This window comes from Melopsittacus undulatus, chromosome 1 (assembly GCF_012275295.1).
Source record: "Melopsittacus undulatus isolate bMelUnd1 chromosome 1, bMelUnd1.mat.Z, whole genome shotgun sequence".
NCBI lineage: Eukaryota > Metazoa > Chordata > Aves > Psittaciformes > Psittaculidae > Melopsittacus > Melopsittacus undulatus.
Genome location: NC_047527.1, coordinates 40,243,527 through 40,260,813, shown reverse-complemented (window position 1 = coordinate 40,260,813; position 17,287 = coordinate 40,243,527). Strand labels below are relative to the sequence as shown.

At 38.6% G+C, this 17,287-nt stretch overlaps 1 protein-coding gene across 1 annotated transcript in view; it reads left to right on the top strand.

Annotated features, from left to right (window-relative positions):
- RP1 (RP1 axonemal microtubule associated) overlaps nt 1–15,050 on the top strand; it is a 179,103-nt gene extending 164,053 nt beyond the window's left edge. The window contains 6 exon segments of the mRNA XM_034060203.1: nt 19–94; nt 2,618–2,696; nt 2,918–3,203; nt 4,586–4,621; nt 4,623–4,664; nt 14,784–15,050. Of these exon segments, the coding sequence (XP_033916094.1) occupies nt 19–94; nt 2,618–2,696; nt 2,918–3,203; nt 4,586–4,621; nt 4,623–4,664; nt 14,784–15,050 (786 nt within the window).
- Nucleotides 15,051–17,287: the final 2,237 nt, after the last annotated feature.

Sequence of the window (17,287 nt, the reverse complement as noted above, 5' to 3'; positions counted from 1 at the left end):
TAAATAATTTTATTTAAGTCATTTCTAGTTACTGTGGATGCTGTGGAGCTGGGAGAACTGGATAAAGTTGTTCTTTTGTTCAGCAGTAAAACAGGTAAAGTACTTTTGCTGTTCTCTAAAGTCAGTGATGTGAATCACACAGCTAGCCTCCTATTAAAAACAATGAAATTATTGCCAGAGTTAAATCCCAATTAATTTCCTTTGACCCTTTTTGCTAAAACTTAATATTTTGTAAAGCAAAATCCTATATTTTGACATGTTAAAATCCTTGGATCTAAAGGCTGTATCAATATTGCATCAAGAAAATAAACTATTCCTTTCCATAGAAGAAAGAAAAACAGAAATCAAGATGAATAATTATATTCTGCAATTAATATCTGATTTATTAAATAAGTGATCCAGGAGAATAATTAAAATTCACATAAGAAACTGTTATTGTTTAATTTTCCTTCTGTCATTCATTTATTTTCACTGTTTTCTTTGCGTATTCTGTTTCCTCCCTGTGACATTTAGAAGGGGGATTTTAACTTTATTATGCAATCAGCAGTTTTGTCACTGAATTTCATGAAAATTCTATGATTCTATGATCTCTTTGCCTCACCTGTATGATGGCTACTAAGGAATATTCAAATAATGAACTGTAAATTAACACATGGTGCCATTAGAGAACAAGGCATATAGCTCACTACTTCTCACAGTTTCAGTTGTGAAAGTTAACTATGCTCATGTGTCTGACACAGTCACTGAACATGGCAATTGCTAAAGGGCACCACAGACAGTGTGACAGTCAAGGGTTTTCCAGTCAGGTTTGAAAATAAGATTGACAAAGGAGGGACTTTGGGGCTCATTGGCTCTGTGCCAATGTTCTTGGTTTTCTCCTGAGGAGCCTGAGCCCATTAACTTAGACTGCCATTGGTAGAATTAAAGGAACTTGGATAGTAGTAAAAGATATTAGGATGTAGTTTGCTGGAAAGGACTGAAGGGAAAAATAACAGAAGAGAATGGAAAATTAATAGTCTTCATGACTAACTAGTGGTAAGAGATTGAGGCCAGTGTTATTGACAGCATGTCTATATAGACCACATGCCTATAAGCCCCTGTCAGGGTCCAGTTGGGGAAAACCCCAGTGCCAGACCCTATTTCAGTTTGTGATCCTAAGAGTGAAATTAAGATGCAAATGAGGTCAAGTACCGTAATCGGTTAGTAAGTTTGTTACAAAAAGACAGTTATTTTAAAAAAAGGGAAATTATTGTGATAAAGGGGATAGCAATAGGACAGATTGGAAAAAAAGGTAGGAAATGAAGCAAGGATTAGGGGTGCAGATTGAGAGAGAGAGAGTCACCACCATGGATCCAGAAGTGTCCAAGGGATCTGTTGTCATTGTCGTGGGTGGTGGGAGTGAGTGGGAGAGCAGGGTGTCCCCCAGGAGTCCATAGTAGTCATTGGAGGTGGGTGTCCTCATGGAGGTGTCCTTCTGGAGTCATCTCCTTGAAGGTACCCCATGGAGTTGTACCCTCATGGCGATGTCTCATGCAGGGTGTCCCTCAGGGTCTGTATTAGTCATTGGTGGAGAGTGTCCTCATGGAGGTGTCCTCCTGGAGTCATCCTCATGGCGATGGCTCCCTGGCAATGTGCCTCTTGGTGATTACCTTTTCCCCCTTTTATAATGACTTGGGGGGTACCTCTGTTCTTCATGTCACATATTACATGTTCCTGGTGGATCAGTTTCCCTGGTCTTGCAGCCAGTTCTTCAACTGCATGTGTGTGTCTGCACACACACACATTCTTCCCCTCTCTCTGTCTCTCTCTTTCTGTCTCTTTCTCTCTTTCTCTCTCTCAGGTCTGCAGCAATTCTTGGGATAGTGGGCAGCAATTCCTCACACCAGTCCTCAAAGTAATGGGCAGAAGAGTGTTAGCTCTTTCCCACTCATCCCTCAGGCTGAGTCCTAGTTCATACGCTTCTCCCAGGTAATGGATACAGGAGTCTTAACTCCTACCACCCATCTCTGAGACAAAAGATAGGTTGAATCCCATCTCAGCTTCTCAGACCAATCTTTGAGACAAGGGACAGTGGAGTCTGATTTCAGATCAGTCTCTCACAGCCCCCAGCAGAAAATTCAAAAGGAAGTGTAAGTCAGAGAGCAATCTTTTTCAAATAGCAGAAATATATAATAAGTTGCCAAACTTCATTTGTATCTGCCATCTAATGAGATCCTCTTCATACTGCATGTGGAATGGAACTCCAGCCCTTTTGTCAACCACTCACTGAGGAGGAAGCACCACAGATGTATCTCTGCTTTTCCTCCTCGTATGTGCCTGCCTGAGTGGCACTGAATCTTGTCTGCATGCCTGTCCAAGGACAGTGAGGACAACATTCCTCTGCATCACCAAACAAAGAATATGCTTACTCCTGAATTTCTAAGTTGAGGTTTCAAATAGGAAAATAATTAGGGATGTTATGATGGTTCCAGGATTTTTAATTTAATTATTGGTATTCATAAATGAATGAATAAATTATGCTTTCATACAGTAGGAATGGCACAGTTATATCAACAGTTTACCTGATACCTTGACATGCAGTATAACATTTTCTTGTACTTTATTTCCTCCTTTGTAGACTGCAAACTGGACATTAAAAAATTGCATTTGAAAGAAGCTGCAAAGGAGCATCCTATCTATGTATTTGAAGTGAATGAGTAAGTATATTTTGTAAAGCTAGTGATTTTTTTAGTCCTTTTATAGTACAATAGTTGAAAACACCAAGCAGGCATTGAATTAAAATAACTGTCACAGAGTGCTTCAGTCAATGGGTATTTTTAAAATCAGGCTATCTTTAAATGTCCCACATAAATTCACAGGATTTTTTTTTATTTAACATATGATTTCCTTACCACAAAAATATGGTTTTGTTTTTCAGAACTCTTTTTGTGGATAAAAATAAGGCAGAAATACAGAGAGAAATCCCAGTAACTTTTATCATTGGAGAAGACAAACAAAAGAATGACAGAGATAACAACTTACATAAAGACAGAAGTCAAGCAAGAAATCTGACAGAGTATACTATTAAAGTATACACAGGTGACAAAAGGGGAGCAGGGACTGATGCCAACGTGCACATTATTTTGTTTGGGAATGAGGACAAATCTGAGGTATTTCAACTCTCTCAGTCACTGGAGCATCAAGACCCCTTTGAAAGAGGAAAGGTGAGTCCATACATTTTATAGCATGTGTCCATATCTAGCTCTGTTGCTTTTCTGTCTGTGTCCCAAATGCATCTTCATATTACACCCACTCATCTGCAAAGTTATGCATTTTCTTGATCTGAAATGCACAACATGAATTGCTCATGCACATGCACATATGTGCAATATCCATTGTTGTTGCACAAACTTTGAATATTGTGCTTGAGGGTACCTCAGTCTATTACAACCCATAATGTTATTTTGCCATGGAGACTGGTGCTGTAAGCCTCACTGCATGTATAAGCCTATAACCAGATAAAGTGGAACCATGCACATCAACCTGATTCTGATATCCACCATGCTTTAGGCTTCTATTCAAAGACCCCAAGTTCAGGTACAGATATTTGCATGAGAATGACAATTCTCTGCATGATGTCCTAGTATCTTAGCAGAATGTTCTATTTTAACAAATGTATTAATCTAGCAAAAGAATTCCTCCATTTTCCATGGAGTATAATGATGGTTACCCTTATGTAGCAAGAAATAAACATATTTTCCATATCTTTCTGCCATGGACTTCTTGAAAGGTAATGACTGAATAATTAAAACTCCAGCTAAAATATCTTCCTTATGCGAGCTACCTCATTATCTCCAGCAGTACTAGACATCTTTTTACTTGCAGTTGGTCTGACGTTTTTCATCCAGGATGTCTGTGGATGTTTTTTAAAAGTTCTTTACCCATCTATTGTCTTCCATACTGAAGTTAATAAACCTAGTTACCCATAGGCAAGTAAGAAAGTGTCTTGAGTAGTATTTCCTTTTGCCTAGCACTACACAGGAGGTGTCATTGCTCTTTGAAAAAGAAAAGTAGGTGCATAGAAATCTTGTTACCAACCAGCTAAGTCAATGGGAAGCCAGTGATGTCAAATGTCTTATATGTCTGTATGTCAAATATCTTATATGTCTAACGTCCAATATAAAAACCCCTGCAATGTTAAACAAGGTAATATTTTAAATTAAAATGGTAGATGTAGTAAAAGCCTTTATCTTTTATATTCTTGAATGCATTATGCATCATATACTGAAAACATTTTAGAAGTCTGTATCAGCTGAGAATTCATAAGAGAGCAAAAATATTTGTCTGGTAGATGAAAGTCAGGAAAGAGATAGGGAGTGTCCAACTATAAGCTGAAAAGTTAGTCTTTCATGTTTAAACTAAGACCTAATAGGAGAGAATCTATACCACAGGTTGTCAGTAAGGAAAATAAACTACATCAGGTGTCAGCCACCTATTTTGAATCGGTATTATTACATTTGAATTACTCTCAGAACTGACTTAAACAAATGTGTAACTTTACAGACATCAGCATATTTTTTTTAATAAATGTGTTTTCATACTAAAGGTTGATACATTCAAGATTATGACAAAACACTTGGGCAACCTACATTCAATTGAAATTGGTCACGATGGAAAAGGATTCGGTGAGTATACTGCATGCACTCAGCAGCCTTGTAAAAACCTTCTGCTTAAAGATCTGCCTGACATTTGGAAAGGTTTTTGAAGTCATGTTACAGCTAGAGGTAGCTAATACAAATCTGTTTACAAATTAGGTCAGTTTGACTCCTCTTGCTTACACCCCTTCTATCTCTGTCATTTTTCCCTTGACTTTACCTTGATTATTTTTTTTCCTAACAGAGATCTCATTGGCATAAACCTCAGAAGGCTTTATCCTTCTAACATTGCTCAGCTTCCTAAGACCTCTTATTAAAGGTCTTAAGTAACAAAGGATTGAATTTTCAAACTGCAGGCTAAAATTTCCATGGATTCAACATTATCTAAGGAATGTTTGGGCAAGGCTGGGACTCTTGTCATAGCATACTGTAGCTCCCTTTGATAGACATACAGCTTTTCTTCTTGTGAAAGTCAAACTATGAGAAGAAAATTACTGCGCACCAGATCTCACCCTGGTGTTAGGATTTGGCTACAGTACATACCCACACATGATGATGGAAACAGTTTCTATGTTACAGTGTATTACATGTAACCTCTTAAAACCCCAAATTTTAGAAAAGACACAAGACAGGAGACTAGGGCATACAAGATTTTGAGCTTACATTTAGTGGGGCTAAAACCCCCCTAAAGATATATAAATATATAAACAGAATTTGCAGGCAGTGTACAACTTGATTCAAAAAGGTCCAGTTGGATTGAGATATTATAGTCAGGTGAATTTTGCTTAACGTGTCTGAAAGAAATTGGTTTATATTTAATAAAACCTGATTCATCTAAGTACATGTGCCACTATAAGGTGGCAAGGGTTTATATCTTGGATGAACCAAGCAAAGTTCTCTAATAGCAGTTCCTATTTAGCCAAAAGTTGAACAGGTTTTTTTTTTGTACATCTTACGGTATTAAAAACTCAAAAAGAACACCCAGCAAACCTGCTGATATACCTATAATAAATAAAATCCTCCTGCTGACTTTCCTCTTATTTGTGTTAGCTGCTGTACATGCACACAAATAACTTGGAACTGATCTGGGAAAGAAACTCCACACTGGCAGACTTCTATGATTGTGAGAGTTGCACTGAAATCTGCAGAGGAAATACAGGTTGAGTTTTTATTTCCTGGGTTTTGAACTTTCAACAGCATCAGTATCTTTGCTTTGTGTGTCCTGATAAATGTCGCATAGCTACTAATGCTGCCTTCTGAGCACAGGTGGTGTAGGTTGATTCATCTTACATCCATGACTACCTTCTTCTGATTTTTTCTCTGAAATTATATCCAAGTGTCTTTTGTCACATCAGCTGTTATAAGCATCCTCAAGCATAACACCTCTTTGAAACGTTTCATCTGTTTACTAATCTTTCCCCGCTGCCTCTAGATTTTTCCATACCTGGAGATTTCAGTAAGTTCTGTTGGACTTTTGTCAATAAAGGACAAAACATTAGCTTTTAAACTTTTCAAGGGAGCAAACATGCATTTATATTCATTTGTAAAGTGCCGTGTAAATTTGATAGATTAAATTTTTATTGCTGATAATATTGACTCCAAATTACAGAGATTTCATGAAAGGTCACATATTCCAAGTAGAGTCTATGATATATTAAACCATTCATAAGATTTCATCAAACGTGTTCCAAAAGAATTTCATAATACAAATTACTCTCCTGAATTGAAGATGAAAAATGTAGACACCTTTATGGCTTAGTTATACTAGCTAATTGTTTGAAAATATCCATTAAAAGTTAGGAACATCACTATGTCTTAAAATTTTCTCTAAATGGATATAATTTGCAAATATTTTTATACTACACTTTTACCCTACTTGCAAATAAAAATATTTTTATTGGTTTTAACCTACTTAGTACTTTTTCCAAGTATTTGAAAACCAAAATAATTTGCTAAAAAATAATATTTTATCTTTAGGACTTACAAAGAATACCAAAAGGTTTCCAGCTACTAGCAATATAATCCTAATTAGCTTTTAAATGTTGTCATAAAGTATTTACATTGGCAAACATAACTAAAGATGTCAGCACAAACATTGCATATCTGTAATAAAGTTTTATTTTTAATTTTTTCATATTTTAATATTCCATGAAATAAAATTCTATAGCACAAGAATGGAGGTATTTTTCACACAGAAAAATAGGAGACTATAGCAGAATAGTAAATACATTCTTAAAGTTGCAACAGATGATTGTTGGCCTACATGGACATGCTACTCTGAATCATGACTGTTGGAGAACTATGGATATGAGAAGCATTCAGATTCATCACTTGATTTATAGAAGTATAAATATATTTATTAGAAAGGAGTAGTAGAATTTCTGTTTTCCTATTATTTAAGGGCTTGGGTTATCATTAAAGAAATTACATCTACTGATAAAGTCTATTTTTATTGTTTTGATGGACATTAAAGATCAAAGCCCACCAGGGGTGTACTTTGAGTGCATTTCAGAACACCTAAAAGAGCAAAATGGGATTTCAAGAATGTGTTCAATATTACCATGTTTCATTTGTCTTGCTGCCTGTTCTGTTCAATATGAAAAAATGAGTTAAGTTGTAACAAAAATATTCCTTTATATTTTCTGCCAAAAAAATCAAAGACCTTCTCTGTAAAACTGAGACAAGTTGGTAGTAATTTGAATCATCTACTTTTCTATTATTCGTATTGAATACATCTGAGGATTTGGAAATGAAATCAGAAATCTTATATTTTATTTGTGTTTTGGTTATATTAAGTTTGCTCTTTTTTTCCCTTCTACAGCAAGTGGATGGTTTCTGGAAAAAGTAGAAATCACAGATGCATCTAGGAATTCAGTGTACTGCTTCAACTGTGACAGGTCAGTAGATCAGTTCTTCAGCACTCTGTAGAATTAGGAGTAGTCTTTTTAGTCTCTTAGTTGCTTCTCTTCTGGTTTCCTAAAACAGTAAGAATTTTTTAACCATGCCGTGTTCATATCAGTCCATCCCCAGTGACTTTTGAACCCTTTGGCCAACTTTAAACTAATTTGTCACAAGAATAGAGGAGGACACTATATTTTCCCAAGTTATTAAAACTGGAGGACTGTAGGAGGGAGAGACACAATTTAGTACCTGTGCCAAGAGAAGATATAATAACATGCCGTTTCCAAGAGGCAGAAGCTGTCTGGTGAACCATTACACAAGTATTAGTGTGTAAATAGCTCTGACAAGCATATTATGGGTATGCAAACAAGCATGGGAGGGAATCACAGTATGGGGTAGTGGGAGGATGGTAGGGTATGGCAGTACAGATACAAAACCGGAGAAAAAGTATGTTTTATTGAACAAAAGCAATATTAAAATACTTCTGTTTCAGTGTCTGCTTAGTATGGATGTAAGATATATTCAGCAAATAGGGTAAAGAAGAAATAAATATTTTTATCATGTAATGTAAGAGGATAACGATCTAAATTTAGACATTTACTTGGATAAAGGAGTGCTGGGGTAAAAGGCTTCTAATGTACAAAACAAAGATCCATTTCATTCTGCATCAAACTGAAACAATGCATTTTCAGAAGTTGGAAAGTAAATTGAAAGGTGCATTTCGAGTGGCAGTTTGCTACAGTATAAAGTTTACAGCTTGAAGATTTTGGAGAACAGAGAAGTGTGAAAACTTACAAGCTCCCTATGTCTAGAAAGAGGGATGTTACCTAGTGGTCTGAAAGCAGAAATGCTAGCCAAGAATATTTAATTTTATCCTTCCCCAAAATGTTCCTGTAAACTTGACAATTCATAGAAGCCAAATCCCAACCCTGCACCCAAAAAGGAACATTTTTTTTACTTCTTGGATAGTCAGTTGCACTCTACAGTCTAAGTCATGAGAATATGAGGCCGTTACCAACCTCAGCAACATTAAACTTCTTCCAACATCATTAAACTTCCCTTCATTAAACTTCTTCCAAACACATGCTCTGGTACTATCTAATCTTCTAGATAGATGTGAGTTACAGGTGATGTCATTCCACTCCACTTCTTTTGCTTATAAGAGTTATAAGACCACACCAGTCAGATGAAAATTCTTAAAAAACATAGCTTGCAACATTTTTTCTGTGTTTTTTTAAATTTTTATTTAAAATCTTATGGGAAAACCAGAAAGACATTTAAGAGACCCATTTGGAACAAGAACTTGAATCACATCATTGATGCCCATGGCAGGGGGGTTGGAACTAGATGGTCTTAAGGTCCTTTCCAACCCTAACTATTCTATGATTCTATGTGGGGAGTGACTGACACACAGATTGATTCTACAGACTGCTGACTAGGACATTTAACTGAGCCCTTGGTAGGTTAGAGTCATATCCTTTAATGCATATCTACTTGCTCAAAATGGAAGAGTTTTAGTAGAAAAGATTAGGAGATGCACCCCAGGGACCTCAGTGACCCACAGGCTATGGGACACTCCTTGGATACAGGAAACTGCGTTTCACATCCCTGTTCCAGCTCAGACATGGATCTTCTTATAGAATCATAGAATAGTTTGGGTTGGAAGGGACCTTCAAAGGCCATCTAGTCCCACCCCCCTGCAATGAACAGGGACATCTTCAACTCGGTCATGTTGCTCAGAACCACATCCAGTCTGGCTTTAAATGTCTCCAGGGATGGCACATCTATCACCTCTATGTGGAATCTGTTCCAGTATCATCTCATAGCCTGCTGTGTAAATGTGGAATAGGTTCATTCTCTCACAAAGACAAAAAGAAAAGACTTTTCTGGTACAAATGCTACCTTTAAAAGATAATAATTTTTATCTGCCCAGATTAGTTGTGTTTAATCCTGAAAATGTTTAGCTTCAGCCATACATCTTTCAGTTATTCAGTGGTGCAGGGGCTCTTGTGAGACCTCACTTGGATTATTGCGTGCAGTTCTGGTGCCCTCAACACAAAAAGGACATGGAACTGTTAGAACAAGTCCAGAGGAGGGCCACAAGGATGATCAGGGGACTGGAGCACCTCCCATATGAAGACAGGCTGAGAAAGTTGGGGCTGTTGAGCCTGGAGAAGGCTGCATGGAGGCCTCATAGCAGCCTTCCAGTATCTGAAGGGGGCCTACAGGGATGATAGTGAGGGACTATTCATTAGGAACTGTAGTGATAGGACAAGGGGTAACGGGTTGAAACTTAAACAGCAGAGGTTTAGATTGGATATAAGGAAGAAACTCTTTACTGTTAGGGTGGTGAGGTACTGGAATGGGTTGCCCAGGGAGGTAGTGAATGCTCCATCCCTGGCAGTGTTCAAGGCCAGGTTGGATGAAGCCTTGGGTGATATGGTTTAGTATGAGGTGTCCCTGCCCATGGCAGGGGGGTTGGAACCAGATGATCTTAAGGTTCTTTCCAACCCTAACTGTTCTATGATTCTATGATTCTATGTGAGCTACATTAACACTATAATGGCTGTCAGTCCCCCTAATACTAACTCCTTAGACAACACATCCAGTAGTCAGTCATAATACTTGCAAAAACATTACAAGATTTTTAACTCTCTTTGGAAATTAGGTTCCAGTTTTAGAAGATAGGTTCCAGTTAACATCGATCTACCTGAGCTTTGAACTGGGACTATTCGCTATATAGGCAACAGTAAAACCTCCATAGACTCTTTACAGAGCAGGGTTTAGGGCCACCATACAACTCAGTATTTTGTGAGCCCACAAGGAGATATGAGAAATAAACAGTCCCTGGAATGGAATACACGGACAATAACCTCCTATAAAAGAACAGATTTCCTTACTCTAAATTACCCAGATTTTATGCTGCTCAATGAAACAATCTACTTGTCACCTATATAAACAAAAAATAAAATGAATATTCCATAAATATATTTATAAAGTTAATTTCATTTTAAAATTATGCATATATGGATACTAAAAAAGAAACCCAAACAACAAAAACCCACAATTTTCTGCAGTTTGGTATAAACCAATGTAAAAAATCTCCTAGAAATCCAAAGGTGCAGAAGCAGGCTCTTATGATTTGTCTGTTTGTTAAGGTTTGTATGTTCCCTGTCTGTGACAGCTTTTTATGTTTTTCCCTTAAGGTGGCTTGCTGAGGATGAAAGTGACGGACACACCACAGTGCAACTTTATCCACAGCTCCTTGATTTCTGATTCTTTGTGAGTGTGTTGCTTCTCCAAATTCATGCTGATCTGATTTACTTGTATTTTATAATTCTGAAGGTATTATAATTGCTGTGAAGGAATGTCAAAACAATGTATTAAAAACATCACAGTAAATTAAACATGTCTAATGTGAACACTGCATTCCAATCCTATTAGAGATGCTCAAAAACTTTGCATGACTGAAATTTAGAAAACAGAAATTTAAATCTGTGCATGGCTCTGTGAACTTGATCTGAGCATTCATAATGGTAGGCAAGTGTAGTAGCATATTCAAGCATTTTTGCTTCAGTAGCAATTTGGGGGTAAGTTAAATTTAGCTCATGGGTCAAATCTGTCAATATTTATTAATTTCATGAATCTGTTTCAGTTTCAACATTTATTAAAATTTAGATTTTCTCAAAATAATTTTCTAAACTTCACAACTCTTCATCCTTCCCATGTATTGCTTCCTTTTTTTATAAGACCATAACAAATGTAATAAAGGATTTGTTATTCGGGCATTCACCCTGTGTCAGTAAGCCTCCCACTGACATTTGATTGTAAAATCTTGTAGCTGAGACAGAACCTCATCTGAGACCCTTTAGATCCAAAAGGTCTCTTAAGAGAGGCTGTTACCAGTAACACTGCAATAATTTACTAGCAGGCTTAGGCAGCGCCCTGCACAGCTTCATGTTTTTTTTGCAGTGCCCATTCTTAGCCATCTAACTGTCTTTCCAGTGCTATATCTGTGAATGTCTTTACTTTCAAAAAAAAAAAAAGAAAATAAAAATTATTTTTGAAAATTCACAATAAATAGAAACAGATTAAGTTACAAATGCACAAAGTAATGCTTGATTTGGTAGGCTTTGACAATTGCCAGAATTGACTCAGGAAGGGTTTAGGATACAGATGAGTCTGAAATCAAATCACGACTTGCACACCACCTGAAGTTTCAGGTGTGTGATCAGAATACGAATATTGTGTATAAGCTACATAGGGCATCTTTCTGTTTAATCGAAGGCTCCATCTTTAGTACCTCCAAAATATAAAAATCTGTGTGAAGATCTGAATTTTAGACCCATTTCACTCTCAAGACACTACCATGTTTTGTAATAGCAATGTGATTTCTACAATTATAGGAATTAAATGAGTTTTTAATCTCTGCTGATGAAACATTGCCTGGCTGTCTTCTTCATATGCTTAATGTTTATTTACTCACACTATTCTGTGAAACGAAGAATGTTTGCTGATATCTTCATAGATGATGATATTTCAGTTGCTACTTTGATACACACAAAAATAAACACATATATAATGGGTCTTGGCAGGTAATTTCATTTTTATTTACCTTACACGTCATCAGAGGGAGAGCTAATACAAGGTGTGGATGTGATCAGAGTGAACAACTGAACAGTGAATTTCTCGTAAAAGTGCTCTTTCTGCTCACACATCTTCCACACACACTGGAATGGATTTGAAATTGTATCCCCAGAGCGCACAGTTCACTTACTTAGCATCAGTATTCATTACACTGAATCACTTTGTTGTGATCTATTATGTGATTTGTTTCATTATTATGTCTTTCATTAATAGTTTGTAATACTAGCTCTCTTTGATGCCATTTCTGATTTATCAAGTGTAAATAATGCCTTCCTAATCTGTTTTTCATTATTATCAGTGAATACCTTCCTTCTGCAGCTCCCTTCCATATTTGAAAATTATTTTCTCTACCTATACAGTGTACAAATCAGGTTTTCAGTTCACTTCTCTGGATCCAGAGCCATGAAAATACCTTGACCCTTTCACTAACAGAACCACCACAGCAGAGGGCTTCATTCCAAGAACAGCATAGAATCATACAATAGTTAGGGTTGGAAAGGACCTTAAGATCATCTAGTTCCAACCCCCCTGCCAAGGCTCTGTCCAACCTGGCCTTGAACACTGGCAGGGATGGAGCATTTACCACTTCTATGGGCAGCCCATTCCAGTGCTTCACCGCCCTCACAGTAAAGGACTTCTTCCTTGTATCCAACCTGAACTTCCCCTGTTTAAGATGGGTGCTTGAAGCACATATTACAAGGGGATTACACTTTGACAGGAAAACCTGAAATATCCTAAGAACCTCCTTCTCAGGCCTTGCTTGGATGACACATCAGTTAGCATATTTAGCTTATGCCCAGTGCCAAATTCCAAACTTGCTTCTTCCACATGCTGTACAGTGACGTCTGCTGTGTTTGGCATGGAAGTCAGTTAATCTCTGTCCCTTGCAAGTGAGACAATTTTTGGACAAAATTACTGGCCAAAGACAGAGACATTACAGAGATGCAACCTTGTGTGCACTCTGCTGTTGTTGCACAGCAAGGGTGCTGCCTTGCTTTTTTCCTCCCAGCACCGTGCCCTGCCTATGAAGAGCCTGGGTAGATACTGATACCATTGATGCCTCTGCATGGAACAGAGATGTAGGATGGAAAAGAGACTGCCTGGGTCAACAAAAAACCCAGGCATTTGGCACCTATGGGAGTCTTGGAAGGAGCAGTGAGATAATCAGTTGGAAGAGGCAAAGCCTCTGTAGTGGACAGAAGGGTTTGCCTTCTGCTGCCTCTCGCTGCTGCAGCCTGTCCTTGAAGATCTGTGTGAGAGGATAGTGGCTAGAAGAGGATGATGATGATGATGGTCATGATGATGATTATTATGCAAGAATGTTTAATTTTGCATGGCAGAGAAAGCCTGGAGCTGGATGCTAAAACATAGACCCTGAAGACCATAACATAAACTCTTAGACATAGCAGAGTCTGAAAGTGTCCATTAAGGGTCCAGTATTAGTTAATGAATCTTTTTTCTTTATCCACTTCAATATACAATCATAGTATGCTTTGAGTTGGAATGGACCTTAGAGATCATCCAGTTCCAACCCCCTGCCATGGGCAGAGACACCTTCCACTAGACCAGGTTGCTCAAACCCCATCCAACCTGGCCTTGAACACAGCCACATCAGCTGTGGCTGATGGGGCAGCCACAGCTTTTCTGAGCATCCTATTTCAGTGCCTCACCGCCCTCATAGTATAGAATTTATTCCTAAAATATCTAATTTAAACCTACCCTCTGTCAGCTAAAGCCATTACGCCTTGTCAGGCATGATGTGCCCTTAGTGAAGTTGGTTGTCACCAGTCAGCTCCTTATTTCTTATGTGCCTCAGGACAGTTTCCAGGAGGATCTGCTCCATGATATTGCCATGAATAGAGGTCAAACTGGCTGGCCTGTTGTTCCCCAGATCTTCCTTTTCTGCCTTTTGAAAAATGGGAGTTATGTTTCCCCCTTTCCAGTCAGTTGGATCTTCACTGGACTGGATAATGGTTTAGCTACTTCACCTGTCAGTTCCCTCAGGACCCGCAGATGCATCTTATCAGGTCCCATGGACTTATGCACCTTCTGGCTCCTTAGATGGTCTTAAACTTGATCTTTTCCTTCAGCAGGCAGTTCTTCATTCTATTAGTCCCTGCCTTTGCCTTCTGTGACTTGGGCAGTGTGGCTGGAGCTCTTGCTGGTGAAGACCAAGGCAAAAAAGTGATTGAGTATCTCAGCCTTTCCCATGTCCTGGGTGACCATGTCTCATGTTTCCTTCAGGAGAAGGCCCACATTTCCCCCAATCTTTCTTTTATTACTGACGTGCCTATAGAAGCTTTTCTTGTTGTTTTTGACATCTTTGGACAGATTTAACTCTATCAGGGCTTTAGGCTTCCTAACCTGATCCCTGGCTGCTTGGACAATTTCTCTGTATTCCTCTCCTCCTACCTGTCCTTGCTTCCACCCTCTGTAGGCTTCCTTTTTGTGTTAGAGTTTGTCCAGAAGATCCTTGTTTATCCACTCAGGCCTTCTAGTATTTTTGACGGACTTCCTTTTTGATGGGATGCAACACTCCTCAGATTGGAGGAGATGATCCGTGAACATTGATCAGCTTTCTTGGGCCTCTCTTCCCTCCAGGGCATTATCGTGAAGAGGCCAAAGTCTGTCTTCCTGAAGGACCAGGGTAGTGAGCTTGCTGCTCATTGCCCTCAGGATCTTGAACCCCACCATGTCATGGGCACTGCAGCCAAGGCTGTGCTTGATCTTTACATTCTACATCAGCCCCTCCTTGCTGGTTGGAACAAGGTCCAGCATAGCCCTCATCCTCACTGGCCCCTCTGTCTCTTGGAGAAGGCAGTTACTATCAACACACTCAAGGAACCTCCTGGGTTGCTTGCGGCCTGAAGCATTACACCTCCAACAGATATCACGGTGGTTGAAATCCCCAGTGATGACCAGGGCTTGTGAACATGAGGCTGCTCTTGTCTGTCTGGTAAAAGTGGGATAACATATGGAGTTATGAAAACATCTAAAACTTGTGAACATTTTGTAGAATAATTCTTACTTGCTGCTTCTAAAGAAATTGATTACATGTGCACCTTAGGGCACTGTTTTAACATGGAAAACTAGTTAAAATTAGATGCATGGAAAACATAATGGTGAGACTACACCAGGGTGAATGAGAAAAGAGATGTTCATCAGATTCTATATCAGGTAACCCCGGCTTTATATCTTCACATCAAGACAGAGAGAAGAACACTGCAAGAAAAGGCCTTTGGGAGAGAAATGAAATGTGTGTCAGAAGGCACTTAGGGAAGGAAGGAAGGAAGGAGGAAAGGAAGCAGATCAGCTAGCAGATTCACCAGATCTTCTGGAAGAAATCACCAGAGGACTCCTTATGGCTCAGGATTTCAATTATTTCTAAGGGGAGTGCTCAGGAGCTCTGCTTGGCAGGAGACTGGCCCATTGCCAGCCCTACCAGGACAGCAGGGCTCTGCACAGCTCATTCATCATGCAAAACTGTTCACCAAGGACTGACTATGGTGAGAAAGATAGGCTTTTGTGCCAAAATACTGCCAAAGGGTGTCAAATCCAGGTACAATGAGCTCCTTCTAACACTTCTGTTACTCTGAGCTAGAAAAAAAAAAAAGAGACATCCAGCACCAAACTGCAATAGTCAAAAGTATTGCCAAACAAAAGAAAATAGATTTGGGAATCATTTGGAACAAATGCATGCAAAAAAATCATTAGACCTGTAGCGTATAATGATATTCTAATGGCAAAATGAGAGAACTACAGGCAACAGCTTGAGTGTATTTTGATAGAGCACTCTACACAATTTAGCTAAAGACTGGGAAAAGCATCATTGCCAGGAACCTGAAGAAATAAAAAATACTTTAAAAAGAAGAGGTTTGGAACCCAGATGTTTCCTGGACATTCATGTCTGAGTTGATAGCAGTCTACAATGAAAAAAGAGAAAAGCACACACACAAAAAAGTTATGCTTAAAGTAGACAAAGGTGATATGATATTGTAAGGGGGAAATGGGAAGCAGGAGATGTAATTTAGAACAAAGCAAACGCAGTATTTCTGATACTCATAAAAATGTTTTCTTTGAAGAAAGGCACAGAAAAAGGAAGCCAAGAATAAAATCTCCTTCAGAGAAAAATTAACTTCACATGAGAAATGAATGTGTCTGTACCTGATTTATAAAATATGTATTGATGTCTATGATCACATTTTTGCCCTTCAATTATATTTCGTAATTACTAATTTCTGAGGTCTAGTAGCAACACTGGCTTGTTGAATGCAGGCTGGTTTGTATACTGTGTGTATCCAAACTCTTTTGGCCCCAATACAGCTCCACAGAAGCTATGCCAGTCTAACAAAGAGGAAATTTGGTTCTTTTTCTTGGAAGCAATTTCTTCAGCACTTATATATTATTTGGGATCCTTTCCATTTGTTATCTTTTAAGTGAGAAAACAAAACAGAACACATTGCCCTGGAAATCTCACGCAACTTTAAATTTAATTTAAGTTTGAATGTTCATCTAGTGAACCGCCTTCATTTAACAGCAAGCTATTGTTAACATGATAATCAGTGTGAAAGGATATTATTGCCCTCACAAACGCAACAGTAACTGAATCCAAGAAGAGAAAACCAAACCAACCAAGCAAAAGAAACAAAAAATAGGAGAAAGGAGAAAGAAAGAGGAGAGGAGAGGCAAGGCAAGGAGAGAATGAGACAAAACATAAGAATATAATGAAGAAAGTGTAAAATTCTCCCCCTCACAACAAAATGTCTGGTAAACTGAACCTCTTTCAGATCATTGAATACCAGTTGGAAGGGACCTCAAGGATCATCTAGGCCAACCTTTTTTAGCAAAGCATGACATAGACTAGATGACCCAGCATACTGTCCAGCTTCATCTTAAAAGTGTCCTGTATATTTACAGGTCTGCTCTAAAGCCTGCTGTGGTGAATGGGAGTCTTCCTGGGCAATGGACCAATCCCTGTGGTCAAATTCTGCCCCTGAGTGAAGCGGCTGAGGGTAAATGAACCAGGAAATCTGTCCCACTCCTGGGGCAGGGAGGAAAGGGTGTGGAGACACGTGGCCCCAGATGTTACCTCCTCCAAGCTGGCT